Here is a 16437-nt window from a genome sequence, read left to right on the forward strand (position 1 = left end):
CAAAAAGAAAAGAAAGAGAAATGGAAACCTCACTTCTCTTTTAAATTCTCGTGCCTCGATTTTTATCGTAAAGTTTAAAGCTTTGATACAAGCTCGTTCTACGTTGACGAGATTAAAGATTTTGTTAAAAAAAAAAAAAAAAAGGAAGGAAGAAAAATAAAATTAAAAACTTCGTTCGTACCGTTCCCCAAGGCTGCCTCGTTCAAATCGTTACGCACATTTCATCGTCTCGCTTATAATACAAAGCTTAAAATTCATTATAAGCGATGTTCAATTAACGCAAAGTAGAGAAAACCGTGCGACGTGAGAGATTAACAAGCACAATTGGCAGAGTTGAACGGGGATGGCTGACAGATGTGCTTCAGAACGGAAGACTGTGAAACGTCTACTAGCAAGTATCATCGTTAACACCTTCATTAACTTCACCCTGTCATATATAATAAAAGCTATTTCATAATATTTATACCAATTTTGTCTTTCGTCTCTCTAAATCGTGCAAGTAATCATTATTACTTATTACTTGATTTAATTTAATTGTTAGCATTATTATTAATTAAATTATTACTATAATTTTGTATGCGCACGCGTATACAATTATTTAATATAAAAATATTATGATAATAATATTTTTTTTTTACAACCATAATAATGATATTTAGTATAACAATATTATAATAATAATTTTTTTTTCTTTTTTTTTTTTTTTTTTTTAATAATAATAATTAAAGTAACAGTAATTTCATATGAATAATAGTAATGATATTTGTCATAAATTATAACGATAATTATTACTATAATTATTAGTAAAATTATTACTAGATAAAAAAAAAAAAAATGAAAAAGAATGAAAAAAAAAAGAGAAAAAAAACAGACAAAGAGAGTCACGAGAGCACTTGGTTTCTATGTTACCCACGTTCGATTTAACTATCTAGAACGACACGAACGATAATCGAGGCAGCAAACGAGCGAACGAGCGAACGAGCGAACGAACGAGAATACTCTTCGTTCCGTTTCCTCTTTCGAACGCATCGAACGGAAGTCCTGTTCGTGGCTTACAACTCGAAGCGGGAATCCAAAGTAGGATTTCTTCGTACTCAATCGCATTGTGTTGCGATCGTTACGATTTCCATGATGCCACATGCCAATTCTATCCAGAATTGCATATGTACAATCATTTTGAAACCTGAGTCATTCCCAATCGGTCACGTTTTAATACGTGACAGAATTCGATAAATATGGGATATTTTTTATTTCAAAAAAAAGAAAAAAAAAAAAAAGAAAAAAAAAGAGGAAAAGAAAAGAAAAACAAAAAAAAAATTTGTTCGTGAAATATTCTCCCTTCAATTTTCAAACCTCCACCCTCTGTATTCTGTTATTTTTAATTCGATCATCGCACTTCGATTGAATTGTCAGACTATTGGAAAAAAAGAAAGGAAAAAAAAAAATAAATAAATAAAAAAAAATACGACTATGAACCATCGACATAATCACATAACGATAGACATGTACTGTAATTAATCGATGGAATAATTTCCTATTCAATTTTCAACACAAGGAAAAAAAAATCGACTATGATATCACTTATTTAAATATTAAATTATATGCACATATATATATATATATATATATATATATACATATATTAATAAAAATAGATTGACCTTATCGAAAAATTATATGATTGAATTAATTAAGGAATATGTATAAATAACATTTCGTTGATATGAAAAACAAGTAAATGAAAACAAATCGTCGATATTAAAAATTCATTGATAAAATTGAACAATATAATAAACGTGTGTTAACCTAATATACATGTATAATATTAATAAAATAATTATTATATTAAAAAATGATTATTTATTAATGAAACAAAACGATATAGTAAAAACTTGAATATAATCCGAGAGAATGATTCAAGATATAATAATTCACAACAATGATAATATCAATTAGTTTTTATTTATCGAAGGACAACCTGTGAAAGCATAAGTAACAGGAGAAGTATTTCCCTCGATCATGAAGATGTAAGAAAGAAGAAAAGAAAGAAAGAAAGAAAGAAGGAAAGAAAGAAAGAAAGAAAGAAAGAAAGGGAGAAAAAAGAGAGAGAGAAAAAAAAAGGAAAAAAAAAAAGAAAAAGAAAGGAAGGAAGGAAGAAATAAAGAAGAGTGCTGGTAGAAACGAACGAGTAACTGTACTTTACGATTTACACTCCTCCTCCACTAGGGAGGCATGCTAGAAGAAAGACATGGACGAGCGGAGAGACGTGTGACGGGTGCGCGACTATGCCCCGCGAAACGAAGAGAGAGAGAAAGAGAGAGAGAGACTCTCTGCCTCTCTCTCTCTCTCTCTTTCTCTCTCTCTCTCTCTCTTGTGCATCGGTATTCGCTGCCTGAGAAAACCAGTCGTTACGTAACTTAGTTAATGTCGGAGCCTGTGTGTTAACCCCAGAGCCATATCTTCTAGCTTGGCCCGTACCTCACCGGCACTGGTTGCCTCTTTCCTTCTTGAGTACCCTGAGAAATAGAAGAAGAAAAAGAGAAAAAGAGAGAGGGAGAGAGAGAGAGAGAGAGAACGAGAGACCAGGAGCTAAAAGGAGAAGGACAAAGAAACGCGACAACCACAAGTCCCTCTTAAGAATATTTAGACGCTTACGGCACCACGTAAAATAACGACGAGTTAATAAACTTCGAACGATGATGACGACGGGATAACAGAGATGAAATCATTCTTACATGCTATTGATAAAACTTAGGATTTACATTTCAAATGTTAGGATATGTCTTTCCCGTAAACAGATTATTCTCGATCGATCGATTCGTTAAGGGGAAGGAAATTAGAAAGATCTTTGTTTGTTTTTTTCTTTTTTTTTTTTTTTTTTTTTTTTTTTAATCGTTCGCAAAAATTTATTGCTCATTTGTAGATTTATTATAAGTGATAAATTTAAGGGGATGAAATGTGTAAGGGCAAAGATAAGATATAATGTTTTAAGACTTCTTTTTTCTTTCCCTTTTTTTCTACTTTTTTTTTCTTTTCTTTTCTTTTCTTTTCTTTTCTTTTACTTTGAATAGTTCACTATCCAAAAGGCAACTAACTATCTGTTATCTTCGTATTGCTCATTGAGACAGTAGACTCGGAATGGTTCACAACTGCTCGCTTTGTTATATTTCCCCAGAATAGCGGGAAGTAGGAACAGGAAATATGAATTTTGAAAAGAGAGATAGGCCAGTTTATATATGACGATAATATCATGAAATATAGGAAAAGATAAAATATACGGGGTGTCGTTGGCGATTATAAAAATTGTCCGAAGTAATATATTTTTCGTTCTGAGAAGATATAGTTTCACATAATTAGATTTTAAATTATATACAAAAAAAAATTTATTTATTTATTTTATTTTATTTTATTTTATTTTATTTTTTTTTTTTTTCATTATTATTATATGATGAAACAAACGAAGAAAGTAATTTAATATTTATTATTAAAGAGAGAAAAAAAATTCATCCTTTTAAGCAAACAAAATATCTTTTTTTTTTCTTTTTTTTTCTTCGGAATTACGTGTGTCGGACAAAATGTTCTTTTTTCTTTCTTCCTCTTCTTCGTTTTTTTCTTTTTCTTTTTTTTTTTTTTAATATATCAAATGACTTAGACCACTTTCATAATTACCGGTTCATATGTACCGGTTAGAACGAGATGAAATATTTCATGCATTACACGTGGGAGATAAAAAAAAAAGAAAAATTGAGAAGAAAAAAAAAATATATAAATAAATGTGTGTATGTATCTGTATGTAAATTGAAAAAAGAAAAAAAGAAAGAAAAAGAAAAAAAAAGAAAAAAAAAAGAAAAATAATTTAGATAATTAATACAGGAATAAAGGTACATATCAAATTCGTATTAACATAACACAATACATGATCGTTACGTTACAGAACGGTACATATAAGTACGTAATCTATATCGATATATTCATCTTGGATGTTCGATCGTTGTATTTTCCCAGACTACATGTGCGGCCCGGAAATGTGTAAATCGATATTCCTTCCCGGTCCCTGTGCTACCATCGTATTCTAGTACCTCTGCATGCTTGTAGAAACGAGCTTTTGAGAATATCGAAAGATTGTAGGATGAAAATAGATTCTCGAAAAATATATATATGTATGTATGTATATATAGATAGAGATATAAATATTCTCCTTTTTTTTTTCCAATATTTTATTTCGACGAAAAGTAATGCTAAAAAAAAAAAAAAGAAAAAAAAAAAAAAAGAGAGAGAGAGAGAGAGAGAGAAGAAAAGTAATTTTTATCCCTTCAGAGGAATAAAGGAAATAAAAAAAAAAAAAGTAATCCCTTATCTCCATTTTGTTTTAACTTTAGAAAAGGAAAGTTTCTCTGCGAGTGAATGTAAAGATAAGGAAAGTACTTTTTTTTTTTTTTTTTTTTTTTTTTTTTGTTTTGTTTATACCAAAGGATTGTTTCGAGACAATAAAAGAAACAAATCTTATTTCTTTCTCTATTCTTTCCTTTAACATTGCAATTCGACCAATGCGACCGATAAGGAAATATAAGATCGGTCGAAAGTTCTTCTGGGACGGGCCCAAAAGTTTCTAAGAATCAATTACACTTTTTCGAGACTTTTTAAGCTTGTAGTTTTACAATCTACAGAAAAAGAGAGAGAGAGAGAGAGAAGAATTTACCTAAAATGTCTCGAAAAAAGAATAATTGATTTTTAAAATCACTTTAAAAACTTTCGGCCCACCAACTGTATTTGAATTACAAATGAGTATGGGACGTTGATGGACGAAGGGGATGGTGGAGGATGGAGGGTGAAGGGAGAATGGTATACAGCGAAACGTTTTTTAATTCTATTGCTAAAGATTTTCTAATGAAATTGTACGACACGTTGACGGATAAACATTCACGACGGTTTTTAGCCCGATCCGATTTTTAAGAAAGAAAAAAAAAAAAAAAAAAAAAGGAAAGAAAAAAAAGGAAAATAATGGAGAGGAATATACAAACACGTTTCGATCCTTTTGATCACATTTTAAAAGCGTTTCCTCTTTGGAACGTGCACGAAATGTTCGTCGAGAGTCCATTCGTCGTGTTTAAGCTGGCAGCGATCTTACTCCTTCGTTAATTTGATTACGGTAGCATAACAGTGGTTGTTGCCATTGAAAGACGTGCACTGTAATCGGCCAATTACACGAACCTGTATATCGAATTCAATGATCCTGATCTTTTCTTATTTGATCGCTGTTTAAAAACCTGTTATTAATATATATATATATATATATATATATATATATATATATATATATAAATATATATATAAATAAATTTATCGTTATATGTCTTTTTTATCTTCTCAGGGTGAAATTTCATCGAAGAATTAATTAAATGTTATTAACAAAAATCTTTTTTCTTAAATATTTTGATTAAATTAAAATAAATAAATAAATAAATAAATAATAATTCAAAAGGTTTCTCACTGATTTGAAAAATAATTATTAACTATCGTATCGTATATTGATCAAAGGTCGTGATCAAGTTACAATAATTTATCTCACTTTTGTCCGAGAAAATTCATCGATGACAAGCTCTTCACAATGGGAAGGGTGGTTTCGATGGTAGCAGCCCTCTTTGTCCATTTTTACGAGCGGAATAAAATCACCGAAGCGTGAAGTACGCGAAGCTCGCCGAGGGTGATTCGGTAATCGATGTCAACCCTTGCGTATGCAAAACTCTCCGAGATGTGGTCAGTTCGTGAGCTCGGCCAATCAATGATCAACGTAGTGATGCAGGAAACGTATAGAAAACGTGAATTTCAACGAGACATGATCGAACGTAAAATCGTATTCCTTTGTAATACGAAATAGCGTGAAAGTAAAAGAAAATTGTGTAAAAGTAAATCAATTTGTAAATGATACATTTTTACGAGGACAAAAATTTAAAAAAAAAAATGAAAAAAAAAAAGAAAAGAAAGATCATTTCTATTCGTTTCTAAATATGTTTTTATTTCTCAATAACTTTCCTATGTTTTTTCTTTACGTTTCCTTTTTCTTTCGTTCCAGTTACTAGATATACCAGAGACAAAAAAGGTAATAAAAAAGAAAAAGAAAAAAAAAAAAAAGAAGATAAAATTAAAAGAAATAAAAAGAAGAGGAAATTACTAAATGAATCAACCATGACTAGTAAATGCATTCTTCCGTACTTATTGTTAGGACCGCCTGTAGGACCGCCTGTAGGACCGCAGCACTTTAATGGCACATCTGTTAGATCCCTTTACTCATGAACATGACATAGACTCGTTTCCTAATTTACATAGAAATGTTCTACTTACCGTCCTTTTTATTCCCTTCTCATATCGACCCCATTTCTCTTTCTACAAAATTCTCTTTCTCTCTCTCTCTCTCTCTCTCTCTCTCTCTCTCTCTCCCTCTTTCTCTCACACACATACACACACACACACGCGCGCGCGCGCGCGCACTCTTTAAAACACAACAGATATCTACGGAATTCTTCTTAAGAAAATAAAAAAAGTAATTTCTTAAAAAAAATAAAAAGTAATTTCTCCCTATAGTGAAACGATTAATCATTGAAAACAATTAAGAGTTGAAAAAAACTTCGAAGTAGTTGGTCGAAAAGAAAGTACGTCAATTATCACTTTTGAAAAATGTAATGTGAAAAATTGAATAAAGTTTTTACGATGGAAAGGGAAAAAAAAAAAAAAGAAAAAAAAAACGATTTAACTGGGGCAACTATCAGAAAAGAAAAAAAAGAAAAAGAATAAAAAAAAAAGTAACTTTTATTTCTAGAAACGAAAAGGAAATTCTATTGGAAGATTTATTAACGATTCTGATAATGAACGACGATAGAAAAACTTGTGCTATCTCTCTTTCTCTCTCTCTTTCTTTCTTTTTCTTTGATTCACTGGATCACGTTCTTCAAAAGGAATCGGTCAGACTTTTATGATTTGATATGGGAAGGAGGGAAGGAAAAAAAAGTAGGATGGCTAGGTCGAGTACAGGAAGAAACAGCAGTTTGTACATTGAGATAGATACAAGTTAGTTAAGAGAGATAGAGAGAGAGAGAGAGAGGGAGAAAGAGAGAGAGAGAGAGGGAGAAAGAGAGAGAGAGAGAGAGAGAAATTTAGATTCGTAGAAGAAAACGGTACCTCAGAAAATCAAAGAGAGTAGTGGCACGGTAGACAACTACAAAGAAAGAGAAAGATAGATAAAAAGAGAGAAAGAAAGAAAGAGAAAGAGAGAAAGAGAGAAAGAGAGAGAGAGAAAATACAGTTGTTTATTCTTTCTTTCTATCTTTCTTTCTCTCACTAGACAGTTCGTAAAAGTGCAGAGATTCCGCTTGACTTGTACCGTTCGTTCAAGATCAGTAAATGTACTAGCTCTGATGCAAAAGCACAAGTAGAACGATATATATATACGCATATATATGTATTGAATTAACCTACTATGATCTGAATTGATAATGAAATAACGATAGCTCGTAAATAATAATAAAGGAACAATAATTTTTCAAGCTAGAAATTGATGAATTTATTATTATCATATCAAATATATGTTTTGAGTTAAAATAAATTAGGATATTTTTTTGAAATTTTTAACTATCTGTCTAAATTAATGACAATAATTTCGTAATAATTTATTAATAAATATAATAAATATTACAAAACTCGAAAGCAATGAATTATTATCACGATTGAACGTACATGTAAGTAATAAAAAATGGAAAAAAAAAAACTAATCTTGAATTGTAATAAATAAATTTATCAAAAAAATCTTAATAGTCTCTTTATGTATAGCAAAATTAATCGAAAATAAATGTTGCTTTTTTTCGAAAGTAAATAATAATAATAATAATAATAATAATAATAATAATAATAATAATAATAATAATAACAAAAAAAGAAAAAAACCAACGAATAAAACATATAATATAATAATGTAGAGGTCGAAACTTGATGGATTATTATCTCTAACGTAAGGGGAGAGAAAAAAAAAAAAAAAAAAAGAAGAAAGAAAAATAAGAAAGAGAAGAAAACGTGTCTCGAGTTAGAATGAACGAACTGCTGACGAAGTGGTTGATAAGCTTTTTGTCGAAATTAAACGTTACACTCTGAGATTCCAACACACATACATATCTACACATATTCGCACACCTACAATTTATACTTTGAAAAGATTGAAACCATGCGAAACTCGATACGAGATATAATAGTGATAGTAATAAAAATAGTTGTAGTAGTAATAGTTGCAGTAGTAATGCAGTAGTAGTGTAGTAGTAGTAGTAGTATTAATAATAGTACTATTAGTATTAGTAATAATAGTAGTAATAAAATCAGCAAAACGTTTCCAACCTCGAAACGTTTTTCTCTCTTGTCGTCTCATGTCCCCGAAGCTTAATGAAGCGAACCGCGAGAATGACGTGCGCGCTTGAGTACTTTACTCTAGGACGAACACAATGACCCCGATAATAGTCGTACGATCGCATTAATTAAAAAAGCTCCGAGCAATCTTTCCATCTAAACGACGGTTATACTCTTACATCGTTGTTTCTCTCTCTCTTGCTCTCTCTCTCTCTCTTTCTATCTCTATCATATACACACAAACACGTATGCACGCACGCACGCATGCATGCGCATTCTCTCTCTCTCTTTCTCTCTCTCTCTCTCTCTCTCTCTCACCACTCGCAGGATGCTGCCGCTTATTGTACTATCAATGACTCGTTCGCATACGTGCGTAGTAACTTAGTTGGGACAGATAGTAAAGACGGAAGAGATGGATAGATACGCTCCCATTAGGATTTATTATTATTATTATTATTACCATTATTATTATTATTATCATTATTATTACTATTGTATTTATAATGAAATAAAAAAAAAAAAATTTAAGTTAATATTATTCCACGAATTCAATGTTATAAAAAGAAAAATAAATAGAATCAAATATCGAATCAATAATAATAATAATAATAATAATAATAATAATAATAATAATAATAATAATAATAATAATAATAATAATAATAATAATATTAATAATAATAATAATAATAATATTAATAATAATAATAATAGTAGTAGATAATAATAAATGCGATGCTTGCAAATAATTCAAATATGCTATAAATAGGAAATAACATTATTGAATGAATTGATTGAAATATTAAATATATAGTATTATATATAGTATCTATAAATATTTTATTCAATATTTCAATTGTATTTATATATTAATCTTGTAATCATTATCATGTAATCTGATATATTGATAATTGATGAAAATAAAATAAGAGAACTTGAAATTGAAGTATCATAAAGATTATTTAACTTTGTAATAATAATCCTTGTGCAAATTATATTATTTCAAATTTTGAATATTGAATGATGATAATGATATACAAAAATATAGATATTGTTAGATACATTATGAATAATATAAGAGGATGTGAAAATATCTAATGGACTAATAAAATTTCGTTTGATTTATTAATCCAACGAAGAATGAATTAATCTTAAAGGAAGGAAAGAATGATGAAGAAATTGTGGATTAAAATCAAACGGAGAATAATTTTCTATTCCAATCGTTATGCTTACGAAATCAATCGAGGAGAGAACGATTATTCTGATCTTGAAACTGAGAATAGGTACTCACAAATCGATTTTACGGAGAAATCACAAAAGTTGTATGTATTATCAAGCGAAACGGAGTAAACAAAAATAGAATCCTATCGTTGGTAGAAACCGATTAGTCTTTACGATTTAAATAATCAAAACGTCGAGAAAGTATGTAGAGGAACGTTTTGACGTTATACGTATGCATACTTATGTATATATGTGTACATAGATATACATATATACATATGCAGATATATATATATATATATATGATGTATGTATATATGTATATACGTACTTGTGCGTGTGTACATATATATATAAAATGGATATATACATGTATGTGTATGCATATGTATATATATATATATATATATATATATATATGTGCGTACCGTCATATCTAAGTACGTAGTACGGTATGTTATATATTTTATCTTTCGTACTTTCGTTCTGCTAGAAACTATGCGCACGCGAAAGCCTAGCAGGAAGGAGGAAAGAGAGATAAGGACGAAGGAAGGAAGGATAAAAAGATAATGTGAGACCTCTCTTGAAAGACGAATATACCATTGAGCGTCTACTTTTCTCTCTCTTTCTCTCTTTCTCTCTGACACACGCATATATTCATACACGCAGGTAATTTTTCTTTTTCTAGTCTGTATAATGACATTAGAATAAAAGAAACTCATCTCTATTCTTTACTATGAGAACGAATTTGTACGAATATTGAACATTAGTAATAATACATTAGACGTTTAAAAAAAAATTTCAAATAAAATCTAACAATGTTATCATTGAATTTTTATAAAATCATTGTTCGATACTTCAAATGGGTTTTCAAACGAGCTTATATAAAAAAAAAAATTCATTTCCTTCCTGTGAGATAAAAATTATTAAGAAAAAAGAAAAACAATTCGAATTATTCACTCTGACTAATTAAAATGGAATCTATTATTATTATTATTATTATTATTATTATTATTATTATTATTATTATTATTATTATTACTATTATTATAAAACAGATTTGGATTTACTAATAATTCTCTTAATCTTGTTACGGTAAATTTTTAATACCAATTCGATCATGTGATAAAGAAGAAATGAAATTAAAAAAGAAAGAAAAAAAAGGAAAAAAAGGAAAAAAAAGAAAAAAAAGAAAGAAAATGGAACGACGGAAGAGATCGAGAAACTCTTAAAAGATTTAAATTTGAAAATTCTTTTTCGTTTGTCTAGATACACGAGAAGAATCATCAAAGAAACAAGAAGCACGAAGCAAATACACTTTTACATCAACTAAGCACGAGAAACGGCCGAACATGAAAACGTTTCTCTCTCTCTCTCTCTCTCTCTCTCTCTCTCTCTCTCTCTCTCTCTCTCTCTCTCTCTCTCTCTCACTCTATCTTTCTTCTTTCCTTTCACTTCCATAACGAAACTGGCAGGTAGATCGGTCTAATTGTTACGACCACGTCATTCTTTCTAAACAATAAAAAGGGAGTCCGTTCATATCGTTGAAAAAAAAGAAAAAAAGAAGAAAAAAAAAAAGAAAAAAACAAAAGTAAAGAAAATAAGAAAAGAAAAGAAAATATACTCGACACAGACTGCGAAAGAGACCTTGATAAAACGCGCTTCTTGTATGATATTTCGAAACTTAAAATTCACGAATAAAATAAGAATGAATGGAAAGTAAAAGAAAAAAAGAACAAAAAATTGGGAAAATATATATATATATATATTTTTTATTAAACGTTGTCATTAATTACGAATGATTTCGAACATTTTTATTTATTATATAAAATAATTTTGAGAATGATGAAACGACAACAACAATAACAACAACAACAACAAAACGAAGAAAGAGGAATAATAATTTTTACATTAAAAAAAAAAAGAAAAAAAAAAAGAGAGAGAGATAGAGAAAGAAAACTTTCAGGCAACGTTCAACCAATGATAAAAGAATTCCAGTGAAAGGAATGATCTTACGAATCTTTTTTTTCTTTCCTCTTACGTTAATTTCTAACTTTCAATATAATAATATCGTTAATTACAATGAAAACAATACCTATTCGTATATTACGTGTTATTTAATATCAGATGAAGATTATGAGAAAAAAAAAAAAAAAAAAAAAAAAAAAAAAAAAAAAAAAAAAAAAAATTAGAAAAATATTAATTTTTACTGTGATTAAGGAAAAAAAAAGGAAGAAAGAAAGAAAAAAACATTTCAATCACTGTTCGATCACTGCAAGTTAGAAGAATTTGAGAGAGATAAAAAAAGAAAAAGAGAGAAAGAGAGAGAGAGAGAAAGAGAGAGAATAAATCTTTTATTGATTTATTTTAGTCTTCATCTTGTTCTATTCGTTTCTAACTTTCACTATAATTTCATAAGACGCATTCACGTGCAAGTTCTTTGGGAGATTATTTTCTAGAAAGAAATCGATCTTATACGTAGAAAGAAACGAGGAAAAAAAAAAGAGAGAGAGAGAGAGAGAGAGAGAGAGAGAGAGACGATTTCCCTTAGTTGGATTGGTAGAAAAATTCGACGAAAGAGAAAAGGCTCTCATCTTGTCCATCGTAAGATCATTGCACTCTTTTCCATTGCTCCCGAGTATACTACCTTCGTCGAATGAAGGCCGGACAAGTAAAAGAGAGTGTGCAAGTGCCGGCAAAAGGATTTCTGCTGTGGTGCACCTGCGAAACGTTGCTACGATAAGCGTACGGATGGTGGGTTACCGGGTGACCGACAGTAATACAATTTCTGGGCGAAACGAAATTACACGCTCGATAATTCCATTTTCTCGTCTAGACAAGAATAAACATCTTTACGAAGAATTATATTCATATAATAACACGTTTTCCGATTGTTTTAATTTTATTAATAAAGTATTACTTAATTATATAAGGATTATTATTATTGTTATTATTATTATTATTATTATTATTATAATCAAATATTATAATAAAATGACACTATACATTACTCTAGATTGTAAAGTATATTTACAATTTACAATGTAAATTGATAAATTGTTATTTTATTATAATATTTTTATTATAATAACTTAACTAATAATCAATTATGTAACTTTTATTATGATATTAATTATGTAAAATCTTATTATAATATTTGTATTTAATAGATTTTCCAATGTTCTAAATTTTTGAAAAATATTAAATTTATCGAAAACATTTGTAAGCTTTTTTTAAATAAATAGAAAAGAAAATTATATATACATATGTACATATATATGTATATATCCTTTATTTAATATTAACAATTTTTCCTCAATAAATCTAATAAATAGGAAGACCAATACGAAATTCTTTTTCGAAAGACTTCTATAACTTTACCAAAGTTTCTTCAATGTATAAAAGAATTTATTGCTAGCAAAATCGAAGAGCGCGAGAAGTTCGCGGTAAAATTGAACGAGACGTCACGTGACGCGTCTCCTCGCCCGCGAAAAATAAACGGGAAAGCACTTTCGACGAACGAGTTGAAGTATCTCGAAACTCCAAGAAAGCTGACATTCTCTGCGAGTTTAAAGAACTCTTTAAAACGGGGATGAAAGAAATGCTCGTAATTCGAAGACTTTACGTCGTTTAATCTTTTACGATCTTTCTTTTTTGTATACATATATATATACATATACAAAAAATATTAATGTTTGTATCTTCTAAAAGTAGATAAAAATTATTAATCTTTAAAATAAATTTTAAATTGTTCGTATAATTGTCGATTAAGAACAATTATATTGGTTCGAATGATATACGATTTTTATGAATACAAGTTGGATATTGTAAAAAGGATTTATTCCGATTTTAATGTCACGATATTCCATGAATTTGTAAGGTTAGTTCCGCATCGATGAACGCTCGATCGCAATCGTTGAATTTTACCACGAATCGTACTAAGAAATAATTTTTAATCGAGAAAGACGAAGAATCATCATCGACTCTCTGTTGTTACGAAATTTTGTGGAAAGACTGAGAAAGGAATGAGCGTGTCGAAGTTACGATCGCATTGGACTTCTTCGAAATACCACGGAACTTCGGATAATATAAAATTCACGTAATTTCGATAATTTATATCTATAAAAAAATATTTAATATTTCTTTCTTTTTTATTTTTTTATTATTTCTTTCTTTTTCGTTTTACTTTCTTTATCTTTATTTTTCTCATCTGTTTTTTTTTCTCTTCTTTGTCCTTTCTTTTCATCACACTCACGTCCAATAATTTCGATATTTCTCAAGGACGGGAAATTGACGGCAAAACAATTACTCAAAGATTTTACGTAACCCTATCGAGTTACTATAGTCTTAACGATCGATCAATTTCAACGCTTTAGCTTTATGAAATTTTTTCGTTAAACGAAATGATGTGAACGCGAGTGATGAACGAACAAAAACATATGGTACTTTTTTCTACCTGACATAGAAACCTTAACCTTATAAATATTTATTTAAAATACAAAAGAGAGAAAGAAAAATAAAAAACAAAAAAGTGACTCTTCACACATTCATCTTTACAAGTTCTCAATCAATTCGACATAATACTTAATAAGGGTAAACTATATATAGTCATAAGGGTAATGAGACAAAGTTTACATATCGGATGAATTACTTGGAGATAAAAATCTTTATATAAACAACGTTGTTTTATCAAGTCGTAATGTAAACTTTATTTCTCTGAATGTAAACGTTTAATAAGGTCTATTTTTAAAAGAAGTATGGAACTAATACCACAATGTATATATACATATATATTATATTATTAATATAAAAATTTATATATTTGTTGTAATGTAAAAAAAAAAAAAAAATATATATATATATATAAATGATATTCGCATAATTAAAAAGAGGTTAGACACGACAGGTTCAAACTCGCATCTTTTGAAGAAATACTTAGTTAAAATGTATTGTTATTAGGGATGGAAACGAAAGAGTCGAAGTTATACGTCAATGATGATCGCAATCTAAGACGATAAGAAATTTTCAACCATTTTCTCCATTTTGTTTTACTAATAAATAAATCGATAAATCAACGATCTATAACAAAATTAATTCGATTCGATTACGAACTCTATTGCGCCTGGCAAACGATCGAACGAAAACATATGAGAAAACATTAAAGGGGATTAACAATGCGTTGACACATGCATTTGATTGAAATTAAATATAATATAAAGATATTTTATCTAATAAAAAATATATTATTATATTAATAAAATATTTGTAATACCTTGAAATTCGGCTTGGGCCCAAACAGAATCCATAAGACAGAAGAGGAGGGCGACACAAAACTTCACCACCGTCGCAAAGTTACGCATTCTGAGTCGACATTATTCTCCAAACGGCACGAAAAATCACGATAACTTCTCTCTAGCTCATAACCGTAGTTATAGAAATACACTAAACGTAGTTACCGGCGCGTCTTAACAAGAACGAACCATCCCTTACGATGTTCGGTGACACACTGAAGAACGGACGCGGAAAAGCGAACGGCTAAGAGTCGATGTTGCCAAACCTTCAGGGACGGTGAACTCTGGCGGCATGCGCATGCGCGTTCGACGTTCGAATCAAAACGCGGGCAAACGCAAGAGCGCGTAAATAAAAAATTTAAAAGATAATCAAAATTTTCTTTTTTTTTCTTGTTTGTTTTCTTGCCATTTCTTTCTCTCTCTCTCCCTCTCTCAAGTAAATATGTGTTTGTGTGTGCATATATATACATATATATATATATACATATACATATATATAAAAGTTGGATCGAATATTAATAAAACCTTAATAAACTGTCATGTATTAGGATTATGAAAAAATAATCCCGCTATAACAGCCTTACGATTTATACCGTATTTTATTATTCTTCATATTTATATTACACAAAGATGTATACTTAATCGTATTGTTTTATCGATTTCAAATACAATTCGCCGATTCGTCTACCATTCCATATTATTAAATAGATTGAAACCGATATCTTTCTTAACGATTATTAACATTAAACCAGGTCACAAAAAATGCGTATATCTAGTCGATTTGTAAAGGGAAGATATTTAAGGGGAAAGGATTGAGAAGAAGAGAAAGAAGAAAAAATAGACTTTGTATTGAATCATGTTTACGGTACCGAGAGGGAAGGAATAAAAATATCTAACGTTCGTTAACGATACGTAATTATCATATTCTTTTTTTTCTTTTTTTTTTTTCATTTTCTTGTTTTTTTTTCCTCTTGTTACCAGTAGTAGCGATCATTACTACCAATCCTCTCTCACCACATATCACGCAGCGATATATTTTTACTTTACAGATTTATATTTTATACAAATTACTTAGGCATTGTGATATTCAGGTTTCTCTTTGCTTAATTATCATTTTGGTTTGCTCTTGCTACCATTATCTCGGCAATTTACAAGCCTTTCGTTCATTTATACAAATCAGTACCTTTCCCACGTCACTTTGAAAAAAAAAAAAAAAAAAAAAAAAAAAAAAATTTCTTGAAGTTTATTCAATCAACTGTGCGTACAAAGAGACCTTTATATTTTTTATAATCATAATTTTGGTAATAGATCATTACACCTTGGCAATCGTCCTTGCCACGAATGGACTAAGAAATACAATATGTATACAACGTTATAGCGACTTACTACAAAAGTGAACTGTACATACGACTATCCCATATATAATAGGTCTTCTATGTATGCAGAGTTGTGAAAAAAGAAGAAAAAAAAAAAACACCCCCCCCCCCAAAGAATAATATATCGAAAATTAGTAGTCACCCCCGTCGTTTTCTTTCTT

General features: G+C 29.4%; 1 protein-coding gene across 1 annotated transcript in view; it reads right to left on the bottom strand.

Moving 5' to 3' along the window:
• The window catches only part of T48 (FU domain-containing protein T48), a 24168-nt gene extending 9050 nt beyond the window's left edge, over positions 1-15118 (bottom strand). The window contains exon 1 of the mRNA XM_085656803.1: positions 14882-15118. Within this exon, the coding sequence (XP_085512929.1) occupies positions 14882-14969 (88 nt within the window). The 5' untranslated portion in view covers positions 14970-15118. The remainder of the gene's footprint in view (positions 1-14881) is intronic.
• Positions 15119-16437: the final 1319 nt, after the last annotated feature.

The sequence above is a fragment of the Vespa mandarinia genome, chromosome 4, assembly GCF_050613455.1.
Source record: "Vespa mandarinia isolate Hongniang chromosome 4, ASM5061345v1, whole genome shotgun sequence".
NCBI classification, from domain to species: Eukaryota; Metazoa; Arthropoda; class Insecta; order Hymenoptera; family Vespidae; genus Vespa; species Vespa mandarinia.